The sequence below is a fragment of the Microcaecilia unicolor genome, chromosome 6 (assembly GCF_901765095.1).
Source record: "Microcaecilia unicolor chromosome 6, aMicUni1.1, whole genome shotgun sequence".
NCBI lineage: Eukaryota > Metazoa > Chordata > Amphibia > Gymnophiona > Siphonopidae > Microcaecilia > Microcaecilia unicolor.
In genome coordinates this window covers 307,168,678-307,194,313 of record NC_044036.1, presented here as the reverse complement: position 1 = coordinate 307,194,313, position 25,636 = coordinate 307,168,678, and the positions used below count along the sequence as shown (strand labels likewise).

At 41.0% G+C, this 25,636-nt stretch overlaps 1 protein-coding gene across 2 annotated transcripts in view; it reads right to left on the bottom strand.

Annotated features, from left to right (window-relative positions):
• Positions 1–25,636, bottom strand: part of STX8 (syntaxin 8) — a 287,100-nt gene that overhangs the window by 36,813 nt on the left and 224,651 nt on the right. The window contains exon 8 of one of the 2 annotated variants that reach the window (XM_030208103.1): positions 22,277–22,388. The exons of the other annotated variant lie outside the window; for it this stretch is intronic. Within the exon in view, the coding sequence (XP_030063963.1) occupies positions 22,324–22,388 (65 nt within the window). The 3' untranslated portion in view covers positions 22,277–22,323. The remainder of the gene's footprint in view (positions 1–22,276; positions 22,389–25,636) is intronic. 2 annotated transcript variants of the gene reach the window in all.

Genomic DNA, 25,636 nt, shown 5'->3' with positions numbered 1-25,636 from the left:
TAATATGTAACCTGAACAAAATCTTCAAAAAAATTGTTCCTAGGAAAAGGAGAATGACCTTTGATTGCCTGAAGGTGAACTTCTTAGAGACTGAAGATGGAAAACAATGCTCTTGAAGAGTCTGGTTTGGAAGTCACCAGATGAGCTCCTCTGGCTTGAGGCTCATTTGCATAGAATATCCAATATACTTTATTGGACTCTCTTTCTTTGTTTTAAAATGTGGAAGAAGAAATCAAAAAAACCTTAAATGAGAGAAGTAGTGAACAGGTAGCTCTGAATATTTTTGTGTTTATGTCAAGCCTGGTGGATTGGACTTCAATCTAGTATCCTCCTTAAGTTAATCAGAGACATGAAATAAAGACCCCAGAGAAGAGAATAGCCTACTGATACCAAAGCCTTTGTTTATTGCAATGTGGTGCAAATGCCAACACTTAAATTTACATGCAGAGCCCCATATTCTATAATTATGTGTATAACTCAAAACTACACCCCAATCTGCCCTGAAACGCCTATGACCCTCCCACTTCTAGACTGCACCTATATTTATGAACCTAATCAGTGTCAATAATTGCTTGTTAAAAGTTAAATTGCTGGCACTAATTAGCTTATTATGGGGTACTTTTACTAAGGCGCACTAACAGATTTAGCACATGCTAACGATTAGTGTGCACAAATGATAAGGCACCGATAGCCGCGGCTCTCTGCCTCCCCACCTGGTGTACCTTAATAAAAGCAGCACATTTGTACTCAAAGACTGCACAGGGCCTTCCTCTCTGGCCACTCCTTCTGATGCAACTTCATGTTTTCAGAAGGGGTGGCACGGGCCATAGGGAAAGGCCTGATGCAGCCTTTGAGTATAGCTAGCACCCACAGACATGCTGCTTTTAAAAAAACTACACCGCGCGGGAGAAAAGAGAGCCATGAGCAGGTCCAGGAGGGGAGGGAGACATATATGCCCAGTATCAGAGGCCACAAGCCAGACCCAACCAGCCTCTCCAACTCAAAAACCAGCAACAGAAGCAGCCCAGCATAACACACAGCAAAGAAAGACCCCACCGAAACTTAAGGGACTACATAACATGAACACATGAAAGAACCTCAGTGTTTCCTCCCCCCTCCCCCGCACACACACTTCCGGGCAGGCAGGCAGGCTGCTGGCATCTCTGATCTCTACCTTGACCACTGCTGTAATCGCTACAGACTGCTACTGAAAGACTGTGATTAAGGCAAGTAGAGGGATCGTTGTCCGACTTTGGGGAGGGAAGGAGAGGGACTAAGAGAGAAACACTGGAACTGGGGGGGGTAGGGTAAACTGGATGGAGGAAGAGAGAGGTGCAGGGGCTGATCTGATGGATAGGGGTGGGGTAGGGGAAGGACCAACAGATAGTCACAAGAGAAACAGATGGAAAACCCTATAGGGGAGAGGGGAATGCTGGGTCTGCTGGATGGAGGACCTGGGTGGAGTGAAGAAGGGATAGGGAAGGGGTGGATAGACAGACAGGAAAATATGCAGGACCCTGGAGGGGGAAGGAAGTTATCATGCAGACCAGCTGGAGGAAGAAAGAGAGAGGGGCTGGGCTGGGAAAGGAGAAGTGACAGGGAAATATGCTGGATGGTATGGGAGAGAGACACTGGACCCTGTGGGGTAAGGGGAGGGGAGAGATGCTGGACCTGCTCAATGGAAAGAGAGAGGTGAGCAGGTGCTGGGAATGGGGAAGGGATGGATGAATGGATGGACAGATGGAGGAAGAGAGAGAGAGAGAAAGGCTGGACTGGGAAAGGAGAAGAGACAGGGAGGGAGAAGAAATGCATGTCCCATGTTCACCGCTGTGGTCCCTACAAAGTACAGTTAAATTTATCAGATGTTTCTGCTAGACTTCTTTAGCCCAGGGGCGGAAAATCTTGGTCCTCGAGAGCCACAACTGAGTTGGGTTGTCAAGATTTCACTAATGAATATGCAAGAGATCTATTTGCATGCACTGTCTCCATTATATGCAACTAGATCTCATGTATATTCATCGGGGAAATCCTGAAAACCCGACCAGGTTGTGGCCCTCATGGACTGAGGTTGCCCACCCCTGCTCCAGACTGATGCTTTTACTTTATCTGCCCGTCCAGTCCAAAAACCCAACATTCTCATCTCTCCTTCCCTGTCCCCTCCTCCTCTCAACCTGAGCACTGATTCAAAATCTCTCCATTTCCCTCATCTGCAGCCTCAAAATTCCTCCATAGCCAGGCAGCCGCTATCTTCTCTTTGCCTTCTTCTGTCCATGGCCCGATGGCTTTTCAATTGCACAAGTGGCCACCTCTCTTCTAGCCTGCCTCATTGTTCTACCCCAAAGTCCCATGGCACCAAGGCTTTCCAATGAGAATGCCAACATGGTCGTTGCAAAGTATATGCCTAGGACAGCCACTAGCGCCCCCTGTCACAGATGTATCAGCAATACCTGACAAAACACTGTTTCCAGCCTTGATTATACTTCATACACACACAAAATTTCACCATTGAAAATTCATTCACATTATGTAGTGCTAAAGCTCATAGATCTCCCCACCAAAATGATTCAGGACTTGCAACTTGTACGTAATGTCCATGCATGTTCTACTGCCTTTGTAGTGTTTAGTTCAGCACACAAGTACATACACAGTGAAGATTCATTAGATCTTAGTCCGCAAAATGCCTCAGCTTCCTATTTCACATGAATTCACTATTCTTCTAAAAAATTATTAATATAAAAAGATAACCTTTTACAAAAGCCCAGCTTGTATGTGTACCCGTCTCCAGTTTGACAACATCATACAAAGACAGTACGTAGGCAAGCAGAATCTCTTTTCACAGGGCCCGAGAGCTTCACACATAAGGGGCCTCTGAGAAACAAAACCCTCAAGTTTCTCAATTAAATCTGAGTGAAAGACAGATGAAAAAAAGCATCCTGTAAATCTTCTGAGTACCTTCATTCTAAGCTTGACAAAAAAATCAGTGCTTCTCATCAAACTGGAGGAATTAATAGCTGGTTTGCAGGGGTTTTATCCCTAACATGGAGCTTTGTCTTTACTGAAGACTCTTCAAGCACTCTCACACTCCTCTTGCAATTTTAGATATGTCTCTGGTCTATCAAATAGGAAACAAAGGGACCTGTGTGTCACTGAAGGCTCTCTAGAAGGTCTGCATTTCATGCCACTCTCCTCCAAAAAGTAACAGTGCCTGGAGAGCTTTTTAGCTGGTTTCATCTCATTAACATTTCCATTAGGGATCAAAGAATACATTAAAAATATCTAATTTACAATTCCAGCTATAGAAGCAGAATAATCACTTAAAATGTTTCAAAAAATATCTGCTAACTTCCTTTTCCCCGATCTGATTACTGTTATATAATTGTCCCCAAAGTAATCCAGCTTCCAGGTATAAGTGTCTTATTCATCAAGTTCTTTTCCCGTAGACACAAAATGGGGAAAGTCTAGGTATTATTATTATTATTAACATTTATATTCAGCATTACCCATCAAGTGCGTTTCTCACTGAGGGGCCAATGCACAAAAGTCCCCAGAAAAAACAGCTTGCTATTTCCACCTCGAGCTGCTGTGAATAATTTTAAAATGCTGAGACCATCGTGGCAGTCCAGAGCTGGGAAGTTCGCTGCAGGAAGCTGCTTTCCTCCCCCATTGACTGTCAGAGCTGCTCTCAAGTTGGCTGTGCTGTGTGGAGCTGTAAGAGAGAGCCCAGCTGCAAAAAAGTGACAAGATTCCACTGCTTAATGCTGCTTCAGACCTCCCAGTAAATGTTGCTCATTAAAGGTAGGCAGTCCTTGCTGTGCATCGTTCCTAAACGGCTGTGCATCCCACAGAATGCACATTTAAATACTAATCAGCTCATTTGCATATGTTTCCTTTGTGCATCACCCACTAAATACTGTGCTTGCTAAACTGGCTGGAGCCAGTCAAAAACGTACGGTGCTAGCCCAGTAACTTTTGTGCATCGGGCCCAGTCATGTACAGTTGTGCAGGCATAAATTGAAGAAGTGAAGGTGCTCTCCATGACATCTGTGTTCATCCTGTTAGCCACATCCATAATCTCTATGTATGATTATATGCGATAACTCTTGTACACTTATGTACCGTAGATCTTGTCTGGTGATAGGGGAATGGAGTATATAACTTCCTCAGAACACATTCCAGTCTTTCATAAATTCTATCATTTATAGGGTGGATACACAGCACTAGCATATAGTACTAAACACCTACAGCAGGGGTGGGCAACCAGGGTCCTTGAGGGCCACAATCCAGTAGGGTTTTCAAGATTAACACAATGAATATGCAAGAGATCATTTTGCATACAATAAAAGCAATATTTGCAAATCAATCTCATGCATATTCATGTGGAAATCTTCAAAACCCGACTGGGTGGTGGCCCTCCGGGACTGAAGCTGTCCACCCCTGACCTAGAGGGTCATTTTTTAACAGCTCATCTAGGTTAAGAGGTAAAGAAGGCATCCATTTTTAGCCTGTTTTATAAAGATATGATATATAGAGGGGCATAATCAAATGGGGCGCCCAAGTTTTCCTGAGGTGTCCTCGCAGGACATCCCCGCGAAGGGGTGGGGAAACCCGTATTATCGAAACAAGATGGGTGGCCATCTTTTGTTTCGATAATACGCTCGGGGACGCACAAATCTCAACATTTAGAGATGGTCGTCCCCGATTTTCGGCAATAATGGAAACCGAGGACGCCCATCTCAGAAATGACCAAATCCAAGCCATTTGGTCATGGGAGGAGCCAGCATTCATAGTGCACTGGTCCCCCTGACATGCCAGGACACCAACCGGGCACCCTAGGGGGCACTGCAATGGACTTCAGAAAAAGCTCCCAGGTGCATAGCTCCCTTACCTTGTGTGCTGAGCTCCCCAACCCCCCCCAAAAAAATAACCTACTCCCCACAACTGTACACCACTACCATAGCCCTTAGGGATGAAGGGGGCACCTAGATGTGGGTACAATGGGTTTGTGGTGGTTTTGGAGGGCTCACATTTACCAACACAAGATTAACAGGTGGAGGGGTGGCCTGGGTCCGCCTGTCTGAAGTGCACTGCACCCACTAAAACTGCTCCAGGGACCTGCATACTGCTGTCATGGAGCTGGGTATGATATTTGAGGCTGGAAAATATATTTAATTTTTTTTTTTTTAGGGTGGGAGGGGGTTAGTGACCACTGGGGGAGTAGGGGAAGGTCATCTGGTCATTTAGGGCACATTTTTGTGGCTTGGTCGTAAAAAAAAAAAAAAAAGGACCAGGTAAAGTCGGCCAAGTGTTCGTCAGGGACGCCCTTCTTTTTTCCATTATCGGCCGAGGACGCCCATGTGTTAAGCACGCCCCAGTCCCGTCTTCGCTATGCTTCCGACACGCCCCCGTGAACTTTGGTTGTCTCCACGATGGAAAGCAGTTGAGGATGCCCAAAATCGGCTTTCGATTATGCCGATTTGGGCGACCCTGGGAGAAGGACACCCATCTCCCGATTTGTGTCGAAAGATGGGCGCACTTCTCTTTCGAAAATAACCCTGATAGTGACCTATCTGCCCTTTTTTTTTTTTTTTTTAAATAATAGAGGTAAACTTGCAGAAATGCAGTTAGCTCGAAGCCATGGACAAGTGGGTATAAATGTTAACGCATAAACTATGTGCATGAGTCTGCCTATGTATCGCCGAAGCTCCATCCCAGAATATACCAACAGATAGGGAACGTAAAAGTAAATTCCTTCTCTTTATTGCATATAAACCAGTGGGTTAATTTTATTTAAAAAAGGTTTTAAGCCTAAAAAAATTTATAAAATTACCCTCCCCCCCCCCGTTATTTTTCTTTTGAAATATAAGTGCCGAGAACATGTGAAATCTCATTAAGAACATATGCTTTGAGAACAGGTTTTCAGACCTGCCAGAAATCTGGAACCTCCAACTATAAAGCCTTCACAATGTAATTTAGTAAAAGCAAGGGATTTAAAAAAAAAAAAAAACATATATTTATTGACATTTTGGACTTATTTTTAAATGAAAACATTAGGAGTTAAATAGAATTCAAGTAATTAAGGGGTCCTTTTCCTAAGCTGTGTTAGGTGCCAATATACATCTAACACAGCAGCAAAAAAAAAAAAAAAAAAAAAAATGGAATACTTTGGGATGCTCAGGCGTTCTATGGTAACTTTGAAATCTGCACGCTAACCACACAATAAAAAGCCCATTTTTATTTGAGGGAGCATGTCAGGGGCAGAGAATGGGCATTCCTGGGTTAATCAGTTAGCACATCTATGTTAGCACACAGATAACCAAGGAGCCCTTACTGCCTAGGTGGCGATGTCTCGCGGTAATTTATTTTTAACAATGGCAATGTGCTAATGGCAACATTAATGAATGGCAAATTAATGCAAAAAAAAAATAGAAAACTGGTGATTTTTAGCTGCAGTGGCCTTAATGTGTGGGAAACACTAAGGCCACTTTTTTTTTTTTTTAATTTTAACTACAGTTTGGTAAAAGGACTCCTAAGTGTATCTTTTTCTCTATCTCTGCAGTTATCAAGGCATTTTTTTATTTTTATTTTTCACCTTTCACTACTTAATGGGACTGTCCTGTAGGGCCTTGCATGAAATAACAATTCAGCACACTATGTACCACGGCTGCATGGTACTGTGACACACTGTAAAATTACATTATCTAGAACTTAATGCTCAGATAATATGCAACAATTCCCAACCATTTTAAACCAAAGCAATCATGACAGAAAAGTGCTAAATGTAATGACATGCCACATTTACTGCAGTACATTAGTAAAATGTCTTGAATTTCAAATCTGCTCATTCTGATGCATACCAGAGTGGCATCACAAGCCTACCATGACAAAGAGATTTGAACATCCAGTTACAATTCACAGTTTATCTTACTATGCTTAAAAAAAAATAATCTAAAATTAAATCAGAAACTAAAGGCCTCTTTTACTAAACCATGCCAGCGGTTCCCATGCAGCAATACCGATGAAGGCCATTCAAAATGAATAGGCCTTGTTGGCATTGCCGTGCCAGAAAACGTCAGCATGGTTTGGTAAAAAGAGGCTCTAAATTATTAAATAAAAAAAATGTTGAAATTATCCTAGAAGTGCTGAACACCTACTAAAAACACTTAGTACGGCTGACTTTTAGGTAAGTTACGCCTCTTAAGCAAAAACAAAAACCATCCCCACTCCTGCTAATGAACAAAAAACAAAACAAGACCCCTCCCCCCTTACAATAGATGTATCTTGTAGTGAACTCCCATTTCATTATGTTAGGAGAGTTCTTTCCAGTAAGCATCATGTGAATTACGAGTGCCAGTCTACAGATCCATATAGCAAGAACCAACACAACACTTGGCATTTTATTCCTTTTTTTTTTTTTTTTAATTTTTCACTCTTTTTAGCAAGTGATAGAATCCTCTTGTTTGGCAGCAGTCCTTACATCAATCTTCCCCCAGTGGGAGTCAGGTCACAGAGTATTAAAGCCCACCCATATTGTAGAGGTTTTCAATTTCATCCAAAAGACCAAGAAGGGATCCTTCTCAGCTCAAGACTCAGACAACTATAAATGAATCATAGCCAAAAAAAAAAAAAAAAAGAGGCTGAGAATAGAACTGAAGCTCTCAAGTTTTGAGGAGAGTACCCAATGCCAAATGAAGATGCTTCTTTGCAACAGGTGTTCTCTAAAGACAGGAATTCACTGGTTACACACATGGGTGATGTCATACAACGGCACCAACTCAAAATGCATTTCCCAGAGCTTTCCCCTGGAGCCATAAAGAGTCCTCCATGCCTGGGATCCCACGTCCAGTCTCAGTCTTCTATAATTAAGCTAATGAGTTCAACTCTAGAAGGAAAGAAGAGAGGGTTTATGCAACTAGTGAACTGCAGTCTTTAGAGAACACATTACAGGTAAGTAATTTTGCAGTTCATTGTAATCTCATGCATGGGACTCCCTAGCTAATGATTGTTGGGGGGAAAAAGTGTTTTTTTTTGGGGGGGGGGGGGGGGGATGATGACAATAACTTACCACCAGCAAGCAGTTCACCATAATTAAGCACATGGGATTGCCTACGTAATGGTGGTTGTCAAAAAACAAAAAAGGTGGGGGAGAGCAGGGCAGAATAACTTTTCTTAGTGGGATTTCTAACAAGAAAACAACTCGAAGTAATAGAATAGGGCTTAGAGGAGTTGGAGCTGGGCTCTGACTTTCAGAGAGACCCTGCTGTCATGTCAGGAATCAGTATTCAAACAATAGCATGATGTGAATGTGTGAATGAGAAATTTACGTCACATTTTCTGCACATCTATTCAAACCATCTTGAATGTAAGCAAAGGACAGTTACTCTCTCAAATGGCTCACTGATAATGGGTAATGGTTTAGGGGAGCTCAGGGGTGATTTGGGGATTCCCCATTCTTTGGCACGCATCACAGGTTTGACAATAGTCGGCTACGGCTCGAGATAGAAGTTCTCTGTCAATCTAGTGCGTGCCACTCCCTGATGTGCTGCTAGTGGAATGTCATGTGCAATCTACAGGAGTTGTTCTCTATATGTTGTGGGCACTATAAGCTGCTTGCCTGCTGTCCAGGGCCTGTTAGGATCAATGGCATCAGTCTCTCCGTATAGCAAGCCCCCTTTCCATAGGATATGGTTCTTATGAGAGTATTGTGCTTCCTGAAAAGCATGTCTCCGTCTTATATCAGTATCCATATCTGGAAGGGTCTCTACTGGTCACTCTGACAAATCAGGTTCAACAGTCTGATCAATAGGTGTGTCAAATAAGTCAGGCTGTCCCATACTCACAGCCTCGGTCACCTGAGGAACTGGTTCTGCTGGATGCACTGGAGTGCCTCCTCCAGTTGCTTGGTCAGTTGGCTCCACCTTGACGGGGCTCAGAGGCGGTCTCTGCTGCTTCTATGTGTTGGGCCACCCATGTCTGACTACAGGTCACCATAGCAGAAATGCTGGCTCCACTGTCAAGGGTAATGCTCATTTGGACCCATGTTGGTCCCACACAGCATTGGTACAGGCATGTTTTTCATTATTATTCCTACTTCTCTGTATTCAGATTTGGTACCCCAATCTAGGAATATTCGAGCAATGGGTATAGTCTCTCTGGATCCATTGGTTAACACTACCTCAGCAGTACACCCTAGAAGAATAGTATCTTTTGGTACTAGCTCTGGTCGTAATAAAGTCATGCTACAGCCAGTGTCCACAAGCCCAGCCACATGGGTCTGATTCACAGTTACTGGGGTGCTATAGTGTTGTGGAAACCCATCTGCTTCCTTGCTTGATGAATGGCTTGTAACGTTTTGTGCTGTGGCAACTGGGTGGGACTGGAGCTACCCACAAAAGCCACCAGGTTTATTTATTGCATTTGTATCCCACATTTTCCCACCTTTTTGCAGGCTCAATATGGCTTACATGGTACCATAATCGGCGTTAACCGATTTCAGTATGAACAAATACAAGTTACGATATTATACAAAGTGATATTATGGTAGAGTGAGATACATGTATGGTAAAGACAATTGGGGAGAACTTAGAGGGGGAAAGGAAGAGTTAGGATATGTCCGTTACGATCTTTAAGTTGTGTCGCAGATGTCCAGGTTTTTTTAATGTTGGGCCGGTGGGGTTTGCCCTTCTAAACAGTTCTGTTTTTAGTGCTTTCCGGAAATTCATGTGGTCGAGTGTGGTTTTTACTACTTTTGGTAGTGCGTTCCACAATTGTGCGCTCAGGTAGGAAAAGCTGGAAGCATAGGTGGATTTGTATTTGAGTCCTTTACTGCTTGGGTAATGGAGGTTTAGGTATAATCTTGCTGATTTTATGATGTTTCTGGGTGGTAGGTCGATGAGGTCTGTCATGTATCCCGGTGCATCGCCGTAGATGATTTTGTGAATTGTCGTACAGATTTTGAATGCGATACGTTCCTTAATTGGAAGCCAGTGCAGTTTTTCTCGGAGTGGTTTGGCGCTGTCAAAATGTGTTTTTCCATATATAAGCCGTGCTGCTGTTTGGTGCAGGAACTGAAATGCTCTTTAGTGCAGGTTTGGGATTATCTGGGCAATCCGTTTTGAAATATCCTATTCACCCACACTACTAACAAGGAGGTTCATGTCTAAAGTCTTTAGGTTTTTGGGGAACACTGGACGGTTTGCTAACTGAGGTTGCAGGAATATTTGGTATAGGGCCCTGGCTGCCCTTAGATCCCGGCTGCTGTGGATATGGATGGCTTCACCGACCAGGGATGGTCAGCCACAAAGATGTCTGGAGTATGGGGCTGGTGATCTTGAACATGTTCCCTCACCTCCTGACGACAACGCTGAAGAAACTGCTCCATGACCATTAGGTTTTGGTATCCCATCCAATTTATCATTTTTGTCAGCCTTCTGTGTACCTTTTCTAATTCTGCTATATCTTTTTGAGATGCTGTGACCAGAATTGCTCACAGTATTCGAGGTGCAGTTGCACCATGGAGCAATACAAAGGCATTATAACATTCTCAGTTTTGTTTTCCATTTCTTTCCTAATAATTCCTAACATTCTATTTGCTATCTTAGCCACCACTGCATACGGAGAGAAGGGTTTCAACATATCATCAATGATGACACCTAGATCCTTTCCCTGGGCAATGACTCCTAATGTGGAACCTTGCATCATGTGGGTTCCTCTTTTCCACATGTATCACACTTTGCACTTTCTCACATTAAATATTATCTGCCATTTGGATGCCCAGTCTTGTAAGGTCCTCTTGCAATTTAAGAACTTTGAAAAACTTTGGGTCATCAGCAGCTCTGTAATTTTGTTCTTTATAATAGTCTCTACCATTTTGCCTGGCACCAACATCAGGCTCACCGGTCTTTAATTTTAAAATTGGCATTACATTGGCTACCCTTCAATCTTCCAGTACCATGCTGAATTTTAAAGATAAATTACACATTACTAACGAGTTCATTTTAAAATTCTATCAGTACTCTAGGATTTATACCATCCGGTCTAAGTGATTTGCTATTCTTCAGTTTGTTAAATTGCCTCATTACATCTTCCAGGTTTACAGAGATTTGTTTCAGTTTCTCTTGAGTCATCAGTATTGAACACTATTTCCAGCACTGGTGTATGCCCCATATTTTCCTCGGTGAAGACTGATGCAAAGAATTCATTTAATCTCTCCGCTATGGCCTTGTCTTCCCCGAGTTACTCCTTGGTCATCTAGCGGTCCAATTGATCTTTTTACCAGCTTCTTGCTTCTAATATACCTCAAAAAGTTTTTACTATTTGTTTTTGCCTCCAATGCAATCTTCTTTTCAAAATCTCTCTTTGCCTTCCTTATCAGTGCTTTGTATTTGACTTGCCATTCCTTATGCTGTTTCCTATTATTTTCAGCCAGATCTTTCTTACATTTTCTGAAGGATTTTCTTTTAGCTCTAATAGCTTTCTTCACCTCACTTTTTAACCATGCCAGCTGCCATTTGCTTTCCTTCCTTTTTTAATACATGGAACATATCTGGTCTGGGCTTCCAGGATGGTAGTTTTGAATAGCATCCACATCTGTTGTCAATTTTTTGACCTTTGCAGCTGCTCCTCTAAGGGTTTTTTTAAACCATTCTCCTCATTTTATCATAGTCTACTTTTTGAAAGTTAAATGCTAATGTAGTGGATTTCTTGTGTGTACTTATTCCAGAGATTATATCAAATTTGATCATGTCATGTTAGTGGCCCTAGCATTTTTACCTCTTGCACTGGATCATGCATTCTACTAAATACTAGGTCTTGAACTGTTCCCCCTCTTGTTGATTTCTGAATCAGCAGCTCCATAAAACAGTTCTTGATTTCATCGAGGAATTTTACCTCCCTAGCATGCCCAGATTTGACTTTTACCCAGTCAATATCAGGGTAACTGAAATCACCCACTATTATTGTGATACCCCATTTGTTAGACTCCTTAATTTCTGATAACATTTCTACATCTGTCTGTTCATCCTGGCCAGGTGGACGGTGGTACACTCGTATCACTATCCTCTTCCCCTTTACACATGGAATTTCTATCCATAGGGATTCCTAGATGTGTTTTGAGTCTTGCAAAATCTTCAGTCTAATCGATTCAAGGCTCTCCTTAACATATAATGCTACCCCTCCACAAATTCAATCCACCCTATTACTGTAATATAATTTGTTCCCAGGTATGAAAGTGTCCCATTGGTTATCTTCCTTTCACCAGGTCTCAGAGATGTCTATTATTTCTATCCCATCTTATTTCTTAGGCTTCTGGCATTTGCCTACAGACATTTCAAACATGTTTGTTGTTCCTATTTACAACTTGCTCAGCAGTTAACAGTGATAATTTGCAATCTTTAAAATCTGTCTGCTCTGTATTTAAAGACACCTGGTCTACATTGCAACCTCGCTGGGATTTTTTTTTGTTACATTTGTACCCCGCGCTTTCCCACTCATAGCAGGTTCAATGCGGCTTACATATTATATACAGGTACTTATTTGTACCTGGGGCAATGGAAGGTTAAGTGGCTTGCCCAGAGTCACAAGGAGCTGCCTGTGCTTGCAGTGGGAATCAAATCCAGTTCCCCAGGACCAAAGTCCACCACGCTAAGCACTAGGCCACTCCTCTTCCCTGTTTTGATGGTATCTTTTAAAGATTCCTCGTTCTGAATCATGCACTTTTGAGTGACTGTCGGCCCTCCCCATATTTCTAGTTTAAAAGCTGCTCTACCTCCTTTTTAAATGTTGATGCCAGCAGCCTGATTCCACCCTGGTAAAGGTGGCACCCATCTTTCCAGAACAGGCTCTCCCCTTCCCCAGAATGTTGCCCAGTTTCTAACAAATCTAAAACCCTCCCCCTTCACCATCACTTCACCCTAGTCTACTAGGAAAGCTGGCTCTTCTCATTTTCCCAATGGATTGATTTTGTGCATATTTCACTTGGACTTTTTTTTTTTGGAAAATGTTCCAAAAAGATAGATGTACTAAGCACAACAACATCTAAGAAATGGCCATTTTCAGAGAAAAAAAAAGATGACATTTTTCTGGTTTGAAAATGGTCATTTTCACTACTTGATTTTTGGATGTTTTCAGCAAAACATCCAAACTCTGATTTAGACATCATACCCACGTCTTGAGTGTCTACCTTAGTACATTAAAAAATTTATTATTAAAGAAGAGACCTAGAAACATGAAGATAGACATTTCTTCAGGCAAGGTTACATGGGACAATGGAAAGAAGGCTGTAACTTAATAAAGAAAAAAAGAGCAAGTTGGCTTGGGGAAACAGGTAGGAAGGGGCAAGAGAAGAACAAACACATGTCGAACAATCGGAGGATAGTAGAGGCTAATGAAAGACCAAAGGTATAATGAGCTTATACTGTGAAATGCCTGGCAACTTATACTTTTAATTGAAGATACTGCTCTGAATCTAATATATCTATGTGTTAGACTGATAGTTATTCTCAGAGAAGTCACTTGACCAACATCTGCATTGAAAGCTATATTTGTAATAGAATGTTTAACATTCTGTTCTGTCCAAACACCTACTTGTGGGACCATTAAATCTTCAGTTTGGTCCATATGAATGGAGGATCCTCACTCACATGCAGTTTATATATCACTTAAAATTATACATTATATGGATCACAAAAGAATTGCAAGGCACTTTTTTTAAACTGTGCAAATTAGATTGAACTGTATGCATTTGTCAAAAAGTAATACCCATTAACTCATGTTTACACTGCCTAAAATGTTCCCAGAACAATGAATCCTGTGCACCTGACCATCTTGTAAAACCTTCACCTCATGTGTTAAAAGTACCAAACACTCCTTTCTATATTTCTAATTCAAATCTGTTTCCTCTCTCACCCTCGATCCCTTTTTTTGTTCTTTTTTCCCCTTTTCTATCTGCAAGTCTTTGCTTTCTCATAAAAAAAAATGCCCAGCAACATCCATCAGACGACAGAGGCGGGGAGGGGGGCAACCCTGCAAATAAATTGTAAAGGAAAGAAAAAAACATTTTTTTAAAGTGCAAAGAAGTTCTTCATTCACTGATCTGTACAATACATTTATATTCCTAAACTGTTGGCACAGCCTAAAATAGTGAAGGAGGCTAACAATGCGGGCAGTGACTTGGGAGTCTGGGATCTTCAAATAAACCTCCCCCCGCTGTCATGACCACCAGGAGACAGAACAACAGGCCATATTAGCTGACCTTCATTTTGCTGTTTCTTTAGACCCAACTGTTGGACTTCTGTTTGCCTGTTACTAGGATTCCTTGGATAAAAAATGTAAGCATTCCTAGGTAATACAAGAGCTGGTTTATTAGGCAAATAGAACAGGCAATAAGCAATTCCTTCTGCTTGATAATGAGCTGTAGGGGAAGGGAATTTACCTTCTCCCCTTCCCTTCCCCCCACCACCTCCGTTATCCCCATAAATAAAAATGATGCAAAAGTAAATTTGTGCAAATATACTTTGTTTTAAAGTGCAAAGTTAATAAATAGAGTCAACCATGAAAGCTCTGCATTTTGTCCATCATGCATTCGAGTATCTAGACAGCAAGCGCATTTGTGACCCTTCAAATTATGCACAGATTTCTAAGCTAAAGGGGCTGATTCACTTCAGCTCAAGACTTACATTGCTGAAAAAACTGTATTTAACACTGCAGGCAAATAAAAATATTAGGGATATGCATTCATTTGAAACGACAGAGAAAGGTCAATGACATTTCCTATGTAGTTTCATGTCTGTTTTAACTTAAAATGACAAGAAAAGCCCCACAATTGTGTCCTACTGCTCAATGCTGTACACTATATCAGTAGGCACACTACTGTGCAACAGTGCACACTTGACAATATTGCCCAGAAATGCAAATAAATAAATAACATAAAAAATATGAAAACCTAGATGAAAATATTTTTAAAAACTCATAAACACAAGAAACTAAACAAAATGTTAATTTTTGGAATGCACATCCTTAAAAATAATCCTATCCTTAGTTCAATTTTATTTTCTGACTGACTCTGTATATCATGGCAATCTTGAATCAATCCCCTTCATGTAAAATCTTTCTCTCTCTTTTTGCAAATGCCAGGCTGCTCTACTGAGTGGAGGTAGAACACAGAGCATGCTGTTGGTATTACATCAGTGTGATCTAAGAGCAGGAAGCCAAACTTGCTTGCCCACAATTCAGTCACTGCTTGGCCTCATTTGAACATGCTCTGAAACACTTATGCAATCTGCACTATCAGAAATAAACAACGGAGAAAGTACAGTATAATGAAGGCCATACAATAAAATGCAAACTAATTAAACCCAGAAATGAACTCAATTGAGTCCATAGAATCAGTTAAAAAAAAAAGGACATTTTTTTTAAAAAGCACAAAAATATCTACAAATAGCAACTGGCCAACCGGGACCCTACAGAGAAGCATAATGCTATCAGGCTTACTGGGAAAGGGGTGGAGGAGTAAAGTGGTAGTTAGAGCAGCAGACTGAGAACTGGAAAAGTTGAGTTCAGATCTTGCTTCTCCAACTGATGCTTCTTATGACTTTGGGCAAGTCACTTCATTCTCCACTGCTCCAGGTAAAACCCCAGGATTAGATTTACTAACACATTGTTATTATTAGATTCTTGATATACTGCCTTTCTGTGGCAAACCCAAAGCAGTTTATATATTATATACTTTATCTGTCCTTAGTGGACTCACATTCTAAGGTATATACTGGGACAAAATAAGGTTAATTGGCTTGCCCAGGGTCACAAGTAGCTACAAGTGTGAACCCCAGTTTTCTGCTCACTGTGCTAACCATTAGGCTACTCCTCCATATTTTTTTGTTACATTTGTACCCTGCGCTTTCCCACTCATGGCAGGCTCAATGCGGCGGGCAATGGAGGGTTAAGTGACTTGCCCAGAGTCACAAGGAGCTGCCTGTGCCGGGAATCGAACTCACTTCCTCAGTTCCCCAGGACCAAAGTCCACCACCCTAACCACTAGACCACTTATTGTGCATTAATGCAATTTAGAGGTGGGAGGGGACTTAACATGAGCTACAGTAAAGTTGGGTTATTTTACCAAGTTAAGATTATTTTAGCCCAGGATCCCATTTTATGCAATGAGATCCTCTGCTAAAATAACTCAACTTAACAGTAACTCACATTGATAACAATAATAGGTCATGCAATAAATAATACATTAAGGGGGAAGTTAATTGGGCAAATTTATTAATAACGTGTATAACTCATATTAGCACATGCTAATGCACAAAAATACACTTTAGCATGTCTATGTAAACCGCTTTGAATGTAGTTGCAAAAACCTCAGAAAGGCGGTATATCAAGTCCCGTTTCCCCCTTATCAGCCCGCAAATTCCTCCATTTGAACTTCCCCAGCTGTAAAGGAATTAAATACAAACAGGCATGCGCGACTATCTTTGCGTACAAGAGCACACAGATATGGAACGCACTACCTATGGCCCTAAAAACCATGGACAACTTAACCAGCTTTCGCAAATCTTTGAAGACACATCTCTTCAACAAGGCCTACAAAAGACATCCTTAATGAAACAAATCACTCCTTATACCACCCAAGTGCTTCAAAAAACACTTCTCATTCGACCTTACCTAACACCTTTCCATCTAAATCCTCATCTACCTTCAGCTTATTATCGACTATATTTAAGATCATGTAATGACTATATCATTATAACACTCTGTAAGCCACATTGAGCCTGCAAAAAGGTGGGATAATGTGGGGTACAAATGCAATAAATAATAATAACATTACTAAATCTAATCCTTAGATTACATGCCATCTGGGGACAAGAAAACACATACTGTACCGGAATGCAATTTGCCCTAAGTTTGGTGCGAGTCAAAATATCAATAAAATAAAAACTGAAATGATGCACTTTATGGCTTAGGGGTCCTTTTACTAAGGCACGCTAACAGATTTAGTGTGCACTAACAATTAGCATGTGCTAAATGTTAAGATGCCTATTATATTCCTATAGGCGACTTATCATTTAGCGCACGCTAATTGTTATTACACCTTAATAAAAGGCCTCCTTAATGAGGAACAGAAAGCATGAATTTAGAAAAGGAAAAGGTTGAGAATATTACAGTTCTTTGACAGTAAATAAGGAATGGTAGTAGATTTAAAAACAATTGGAGAAAGCAACCTTTTCCATAATTCACAATTAAGCTGTGGAATTTGCTGTCAGAGCACGTGGTCAAAGCATTCCTTGCTTCTTGACCTAGGAATTGTCCAAACCCTTTTTAAATCCAGCCAAGCTAAACATTTAGCTTAGCTGGATTTAAAAAGGGTTTGGACAGTTCTTGGAGGAAAAGTCCATAGACTATTCCTAGGAGCAAGAAGCAAGGAATGGACTTACTCTTTGGGATCTGCTACATATTTTCTAGTTCACTCAGCCTGGTAATGTAAGAGACAAGATGTGATCTCGATGGGCCTTTGATATAACTCATCTTAACATATCTATGTTCTTAAGGTTTTTTTTTTTTATTTTCTGTTTTGTGCCAAAGATGAAAAGGTTTAGGTTATGTGGCTCATTCTTGTCACACCCAAATAGCATGTAACAGTTTCAACGACCATGAAGGCCATTGTGGAAGAGTTATGCCATATCTGCATGTGCCAATACTAGGTTTGCAAGTGCAAATGACCCTATGCATCTAAGCAACGATTTTAGGAAAAACTGCTACTTACACATATAAGTTCTGGGCATGTTCTGAGCATGCCTGAAAAGTATACCCATATTTCCTATGTTGCAATGGCAATGCATGCATGCTTCAAAAAAGAAATTGCCAATTGACATTTATACCTGGTCTGAGTCATGTGTAAGTAGTCAGCTCATTTGGACTTTGGCTGTGGAGGAGTGACTAAGGAAGCAATCGTATTTCCCTTTCTAATGCTTAAAACTACCTCAAAAAGCCAAAAATTAGAGTTTTGTAGCTTGGCTCCTTAATTGACTCCTTTGGGAAGCCCAGTTTTGCAAAATCCAGCATTTATACATGAGAATTGCAAAAATTAGCCACTTACACATACAAGTATTGCTTTTATTTGATGAAAGCCTCGAATGATGCTGCTCCTTTGTATAATGACTGTTTCCACTGTACATGCCCCTTAATACAGCTGTATTTCCTGTGGCCTTAGAGGTTTTTAAAAAAAATTTAAATATATATATAATAAAGTATAGATAATCCTAGTTCATACAACAAAGCAAATCTTTATTTTTTTTCTTTTATTCAATATGAGCATTTCATACTAAGTTGTATAAAATCCTGTAGTCCACTTTACGGGAGGACCAATAATAAAAAAAAAAAACACACACACACAATCAAGGATAACCCTTGTAATATAAGATTATCTCTTTTACAAAATAGCCTACTATCTCAGAACAACTACGAATTCCAACACGTTGCTTTTTTTGATCATAGTGATGCTACAATACTCATCTCCCTTGACCTCAGTGCAGCCTTTGACCTTCTCCTTGCCAGACTGTCTTCTTTTGGTATCTTAGGGTTAGTTCTTAAATGATTCACACTTCTTTGACAGGCTACTCCTACACCATTTCTCTCCCACATTCTAGCTCAGCTTCACAGGATCGCCGTTGTGGTGTCTCACAAGGTTCCTTGCTCTCCCTGTCCTTAACATTTTTCTCAGACCTTTGGTGTCTCTCAGACAACTTTCATCAAATTCGATAATTATGCAGAAGGCATTCTTCTGGTCTCTACTCAACATCCCTATAACCCTGACTTATCTAGGCTCCAGTCTTGCCTGGATGCTATCGATTCATGGTTCACCATAAATCATCAAGTAAATCATTCCTAGTCAGTTGCTTTGTGGATCAGCCCCCTTGTTTCATAATTCCCCTCTGACACAAGTGACTACCCTGAAATACTTGAGTGTGACCTTTGATTCTCAACTTTATTTCTCTTCACGTACCTCTTCCTTAGTCAAACCCCGTTTTTTTTTTACTCCACCAAATCCACTCCTTAGGGAGTTCTCCTGATGAGTCTTCACGTTTTACTCTTTTAATCTAGTGTAGACACCCTCAGTTTCAGCTCTCCTGTCTGGCGGCTGGTTTCGGTCAAGAGCGATTCTAAATTTGATATCTGACCTGAGAGCTGTTCCAGTCTGGGTTCAAATGCGTGCCCCACAGCCACAGTAAGTTGTAGAAGTTGCTCCTCCATGAAGGCCATACCACTGTGCTGCATGGCTTCCTCCTCCTTCCCCTCCAGCTTTTCTTTCTCCCATCTGGGTCCTTTAACTGACATTTCTCCCAGCAAAGCACACAAACATTTGTCCATGGAAAGGCCCATTACCAGGCTCAAGACTGACTTTTAAAAGCGATGTAAAACTGAATTTTTGAGGTTATTTAGGTGCGGGAGCCTCAGAGAGAATGAAAACATGTCTCACTCTCGGATCAAGATGGCGTCCGCGTGAGGGAGCGTTGCTTGCAGTCTCCCGAACATCAGGCTCTGCTCCAGCAGCGTTTGCTTTCCTTCACCTGAAATATGGTGAAAAGAAAGGGGAAAGTCGGGGCAAAAGCCGCTGCTGGCCCTGGCGGTTCTTCAACGCTCCGGCAGCCGACCCTGGAAAGTTTTGGCCTCCAAGCATCAGGAGCCCAGGTCCCTGCCCTGGTTGGATCCCCGGACCAGCTAGGGGATCTTAGCATGGAGGCGGCGTCTTTAAGTCTGCCATACCAGACTGCCCCGCCGAGACCGAGCGGAGAATCGGGAGTGATGGGAGAACCCCAAGCGGAGGCTTTGGAGGTTAGCAGCGGCCCTGTCGAGCACTCAACCCCGGAAGGAATGACATCAGGTTGTAGGGCGGGACGTATTGATCCCTCGCCCTCCCCTATCCAAGAGGCTCCGCAGATCGGACTCGACGTGAGGCCTAGACCGGCAGTCGTTACTCTTGAAGCCCTCTGGGATGCAATCCAGACCCTTAATTCGTCGCTACTTCAGATAACCAATTCCTTTAAAACTGAAGTAAAGGATTTAAAAACATCTTATCAAACTCTGGAAGCGAAAGTCAAGGAGCAGGAGGAAAAATGTGAGTTGAACTTGCTTGAAACTAAAAAGCTACAGACTGTTGTAAGTAATATAGTAACAGAAAAAGAACTGACTCAAAGGAAACTTGAATTTATGGATAATCAACTCAGGCGTAATAACCTGAGATTTTTAAATTTCCCTAAGTCTCCTTTGATATCACCTTTGGAGATGTTGAAAAAATATTTCCTCGAAATACTTCAAATTCCTAAAGAAGCTTTACCTGCAATTATAAAGGCTTACTATATTACAGGAATTAACACTGCTCAAGTGGCAGCTCCAGACTTAAAGTTGACACAATTTTTGGAATCTTCCTTAGAAACAATTAGGGAATGCACGACTCTTCTTGCTTCCTTTGCTTTTGAATCCGATAGGAATCATGTTTTCAGACTATACTTCAGATTTATCTCAGCCCAATTTCTGGGTTCGAAGATACAAATCTTTCCAGATCTTAGTAAATTTACTCAAAGAAGGAGAAGAGAATTTCTGGGACTTCGGTCCCGAGTTCTCTCTCTGGGTGGTACATACAAGTTAAAATTTGCCTGTAGATGTATTATTTCCTTGAAAAATGTATATTATGTATTTTTTGAACCAGAAAAATTGAGACAATTCATAATTGCCAGAGAAAGTGGTGGTGAATTGGTTATGGATGCCCCGGTAGGGAGCTGAAACCGCTGGCAGGGAATGGACTCTACCCTCACAAATGTTTGTTTAAAGAGTCTCCTTAAAATAATTGCCTTGTGTCTTGATCAATATAATGTGGACTAAGTAACAATATCATTACATATTTGTTTTTTCTTTTTTTTACTTAACGGACAAGGATTTGACCTATATAATTTCCTGTATTTCCCACATTTATTATATGTAAATGTATATTTTGAAAATTGATAAATAAAATATTTAAAAAAAAAAAAGAAAACATGTCTCACTCTCTTAATGCATTACGTGGTCTACACCGTAGCCAATTTAATGATAGGTTACAGATTGCTATTAATACATCAAGATGATTTAGTACTCTTTAGCTTGTCAGTTTGCTTTATTATATCTTCTGTAGAGCTAGTTAAGTTTATAGCGTATCAGCTAATCACCTAACTAGACTTCTATGTTCCTTCAGATCACCATTAAAGACTGTTTCCGGGGCTAACTTCCTAACATCCTCCTCAGTAAAGTCACTACAGCTTTATCCTCCCTGACTACCTCCTTTACCCCTTTGTCACCTAAAGGTTCAAATGACCCCTTACAGGCTTCCTGCGTCAATGTACTTACTATTGGGTCAATATTCAGCCTTCATGGTCAGCATTCTCTTAAATCTCAGTTGTAGCGGTCAAAAAATATCTGGCCATTCAATGCCACTATCCAGATAAGGTGGTCAGAGTCAGAACTTATCCAAATAGTGGCAATATTCAGACTGCTATCTGGATAACAGACTGAACATTGTCATTAACCGAAAAAGTTCTAGAACTTCCTGGCTCTGCCCCAGCACTATCCGGATAGTCTCAAGGCAGTCTGTCTGTAAGGATATGGAAGCACTATCTGGATAGTGCCTCTAAATATCCTGGTCAGCAGCACTTAATCTGAACAGCAGGTGCTGTTATCTGGATAAGTGTCTTTTAATATTGATCTCTATGAATTTTTACTCTTCTAGTGAGCTTCTTTTTCAAATATTTTTTTGGCTAATCTTACTCATTACTTGCCAGTTCTTATGCTCTTTTCCATTTCCGTCACTTGGATCCATTTCTATTTTTTGAAGTTCTTGTTTTAATAGCTGGATTTTGATGTCCTTTGTTACCTGTTCTATGCCTGTCTTCATTCTGGATACAACTACTGTAATGTTATTTATACAGGGATTGCTAAATATAATCTCAGGATCTGCTCCATCCACATGCAGAACATGTAAAGGCGGTACATGCTTCAATGTGTGTATTTTTTATTCACATGTGTGATCACAATTTTACAAAAGCCTTTCCTGCATGTAAAATTGGCCTTATATGCAGAAAACCTTCATACAATTACTCCTTAATATAATTAAGCTAACCATCAGGTACAGATATACAGCTCCTTGCTGAATACTTTCCGAGTCTATATCTCATTTAGAACCAAAACTTTCAAACATTAGATCTTGACTATATTAGTTTTCACCTTTCACCTATGAAAACTAACAAGCAGGTACCTTCGTTTTGTTTCCCTCGATATTATGTTATGCAGTAGTCTTGGAATTTAATTAATGTTTCTTTCAACAACTGCAGTCCAAGTAAAAGGTGGAACAATTTGGGAGACCACACCTTCAAAAAAATATAAACAGGATGAAATCAGTCCAGAGGGCAGCTACTAAAATTGCCAATGGTTTTCATCATAAAGAGTACAGGACAAGCTTAAAGTTCTCAATATGTATACATTGGAAGAAAGGCAGGAGAATGGATGCAATCTTGGGTAAATCACTTAAACCTCCATTGCCTCAGGTACAAATTAAGATTATGAGCCCTTCAGAACCAGAAAAACCTATTGTACCTGAATGTACATTTCTTCAATAGCTTTCTGGTTTGCAGGCACTACTTAAGAAATTAAATACATAAAATAAAAACATACGATAGAAACATTAAAAAACCTCTTTTGAATAAATGCACAAGAGATGAGTCTCTTTAGCTGGAAGGAAGCTTTGAAATGAGGGAGCATGAAAAGAAGGTGACTCAGGAGTATTCTACGGAAATACTTTACTGATGTATGAAACGGCCATTCAGTGGAGGCGGTGGAGACAAAGATTGAATCTGAATTCCAGAAAGCATGAGACAAGCATGGAGGATCTCTAAGGGAGAGGAAGGGATACTAGATTCTAGGGATAAGGCAGACAGGATAGGCCGTATTGCCTATGCCTTTCTGCATCCACAAGGCTGGCTTGGTGACTCAATGGCACGTGCTGTGCACTCTTCTGCAGAAGATCTGGGTTTGAATCCCAGGTCAGTCAAGGCTGAGGATACAATAGAGGCAACCTTTAGAGGCTCAGGGGAGACAACCTCAGTCATTATTGAATAGTGACATCTAGTGGTCAAATGTCTGCTGCACCTAAGTTATGGAATAGTTTTGCTCAAGCATTTGCAAGATGTGCAACACTTCAATTGACTCTTCCTTTCAGGAAGCAGTTAAAGGCTTTTTCATTCCAGCAAGCTTTTGCTACTGTATAAGGTTTAGAGATAGTGATTTGATTACTGTATAACGCTGGTAGTGATTTGTATGTCTATGTAATTATTGTGGTGGTTTTATTATGAATGTAATATTTTTTATGTGGAAATTATTATGAATGTGATTATTGTAAACTGCCCAGAATAGTAGATGGTGTAGGTTATACATTTTATAAATAGTTTCAATGAAAATATTCAGTGTAACAAGTTTTGTGCGATATCACTCACATATATATAACAGAGAAAGATATAGAAAACACATGCACATCTGGAACTTGGGGAATTCAAGAAATTGCATGCAGAACAAACAGACTCTACTTTCCAGAATGCATGCTCATACATATCTATACATCTAAGTGGACCCCCTCCTTATCTCTTTGTCCCCCCAAAAATCCCCCTGTTGGGACCCCCTTGGACCTTTCTCCTGTGTCCTGAAAATTTGGAATAGACAGAACACCAAATGAAAACTATTAGGGGGCCATACAGCAAAGAACATACAAAAAAAAAACTTTCCTTCTAAAAAAAAATTGAATTCTGTATAATCAGCGTTGGAGTTTCAACTTTAGAAAATTACTTTATATCTAATTACATACAAACCTTAAATATTATAAGTGCATTTGAATAAAAAAAAGTTGTAAGCCACAGCTGCAATAAAAAAAAAATGTAGGGGACTTCTTTTATTTACTTCACCTCTCTAACAATATTCAAATTAGCTCCGTGTTTACACAGAACCATCAACTTGTGATTTAATCCAGTCTTGATAACAAAGTACAACCACTTTCTCTAAGTATTTTACACAACTCCTGAACCCTCCATACCCGCCTTTTCTTCATATTCAAAATATAATTACTTTGTTTTCTGCAATGATGAACAACTCAGGTAACTCTGTACTTCTTGCAGGCCACCTCTACCCCGGCACTTCCTCCCCCATGCTGCTATGCTGCTACAACTGCTCCAGATCTCCTGCTAAGTGTGAACAAGCATCAGTCAAGCTTGGCCTATTTGAACAGCTGCACATGCAAATGTAATTAACTAGGTGTCTGCTACCTCTCCTTTTTCTCACATTTCCATATTATTATGCTCTATTCTGGCTTGCAGACATGTCTAACAAATCCTTGCTGACAAGGCACCCCAAATCTTTTGTTTCTTGCTTTTTTTTTTTTTAACAGTTGCTTTATGTGTCCTTTTCCCACATGCATGACAAAAGACTCAGGGACAGATGCAGTAAAGGGTGCTAGGCTTTGTGTGCAAGTTACGGTAGCTTGGCTTTTGCGCATAATTTTGTGTGTACTTTATGTAAGAAATGAGTTTTGCACACAAGCCTTAAGTAGTGCACTGCAGTTTAAATCCCATTGTTACGAGATATTAGCTATTCAGTGCAGATACAAAGAAGAATGCAGAAGACCAGACAGTTTAGCACAGGGTTTTTAATGCATAGTCTGAGGAGAAGCAAAAGGATTAGCTCATTCTTCCCTAGTCAGGTCCCGATGATCAAAACTCCAGAGGAGCACAAAACAGCGCTGGACTTTACCGCTCCAACAGCGCCCTAAAATAACTCTCTCATGATCCAAGCTAATAGTATGCAAATGATATGAGCGCCATTAGCTTCGATCATGAGGGGGCAAATCAGGTGGATGGTGCGCAGCACGTGCGCTGAACAGTTGTTTGTTAAGCACAGCTCTCCTGTGCATGTGCCAGAAATCCAGAATTTGGGGGGGGGGGGGGGGGGGAGGAGGAGGAAGCTGACCAATAAGGCTCAATGCTTCCCAGTTCTTTTCTAGTCTCTCTGCCCCCGAGGGTAGGCTGCAGCGAACGGTGCATGAAAAGTGGACAAAAAGTTGGGCGACAAGTGGCTGACAGTGTTTGTTCCTCTCCCTCCACCCCCAAGTGGGAGCCTAAGTCCTGGAGAAGACGGTAAGTGGCTAGTCTGGAGACCATCTCTTGAAGGCTCGGCACTGCATCTCCTTTCTTAACCCTAATGCCAGCTCCGAGCTGGTGATAGGGGACTACGAAAGGTATCCGTTGGCATGCTCGTTGTCAGCTGTGCAAGAGCCCACTGAGCATTCAGTGTAGGTAAATGCGGGACCTAGCAGCCTCTAGCGCCTGCATTTACCTTTGATCATCTGCATCTCAGTGCTTGTGACAATTTTATCCCTGTTACTCCTCTTCATTGCGAGCATACAGGACCTCTGGCTATTTTTGAAGAGGCGGAGCTTAGGGGAGAAGTGTCCTAGAACAAAGAAATGCTGGACTATTCTGTATCGGTACTCACAGTTGTGTGGTTTACGTAATGGAATGCCACTCTGAACATAAACAGTATTGCAGAAATTGCGGTATGCACAAAAGAGCACTTC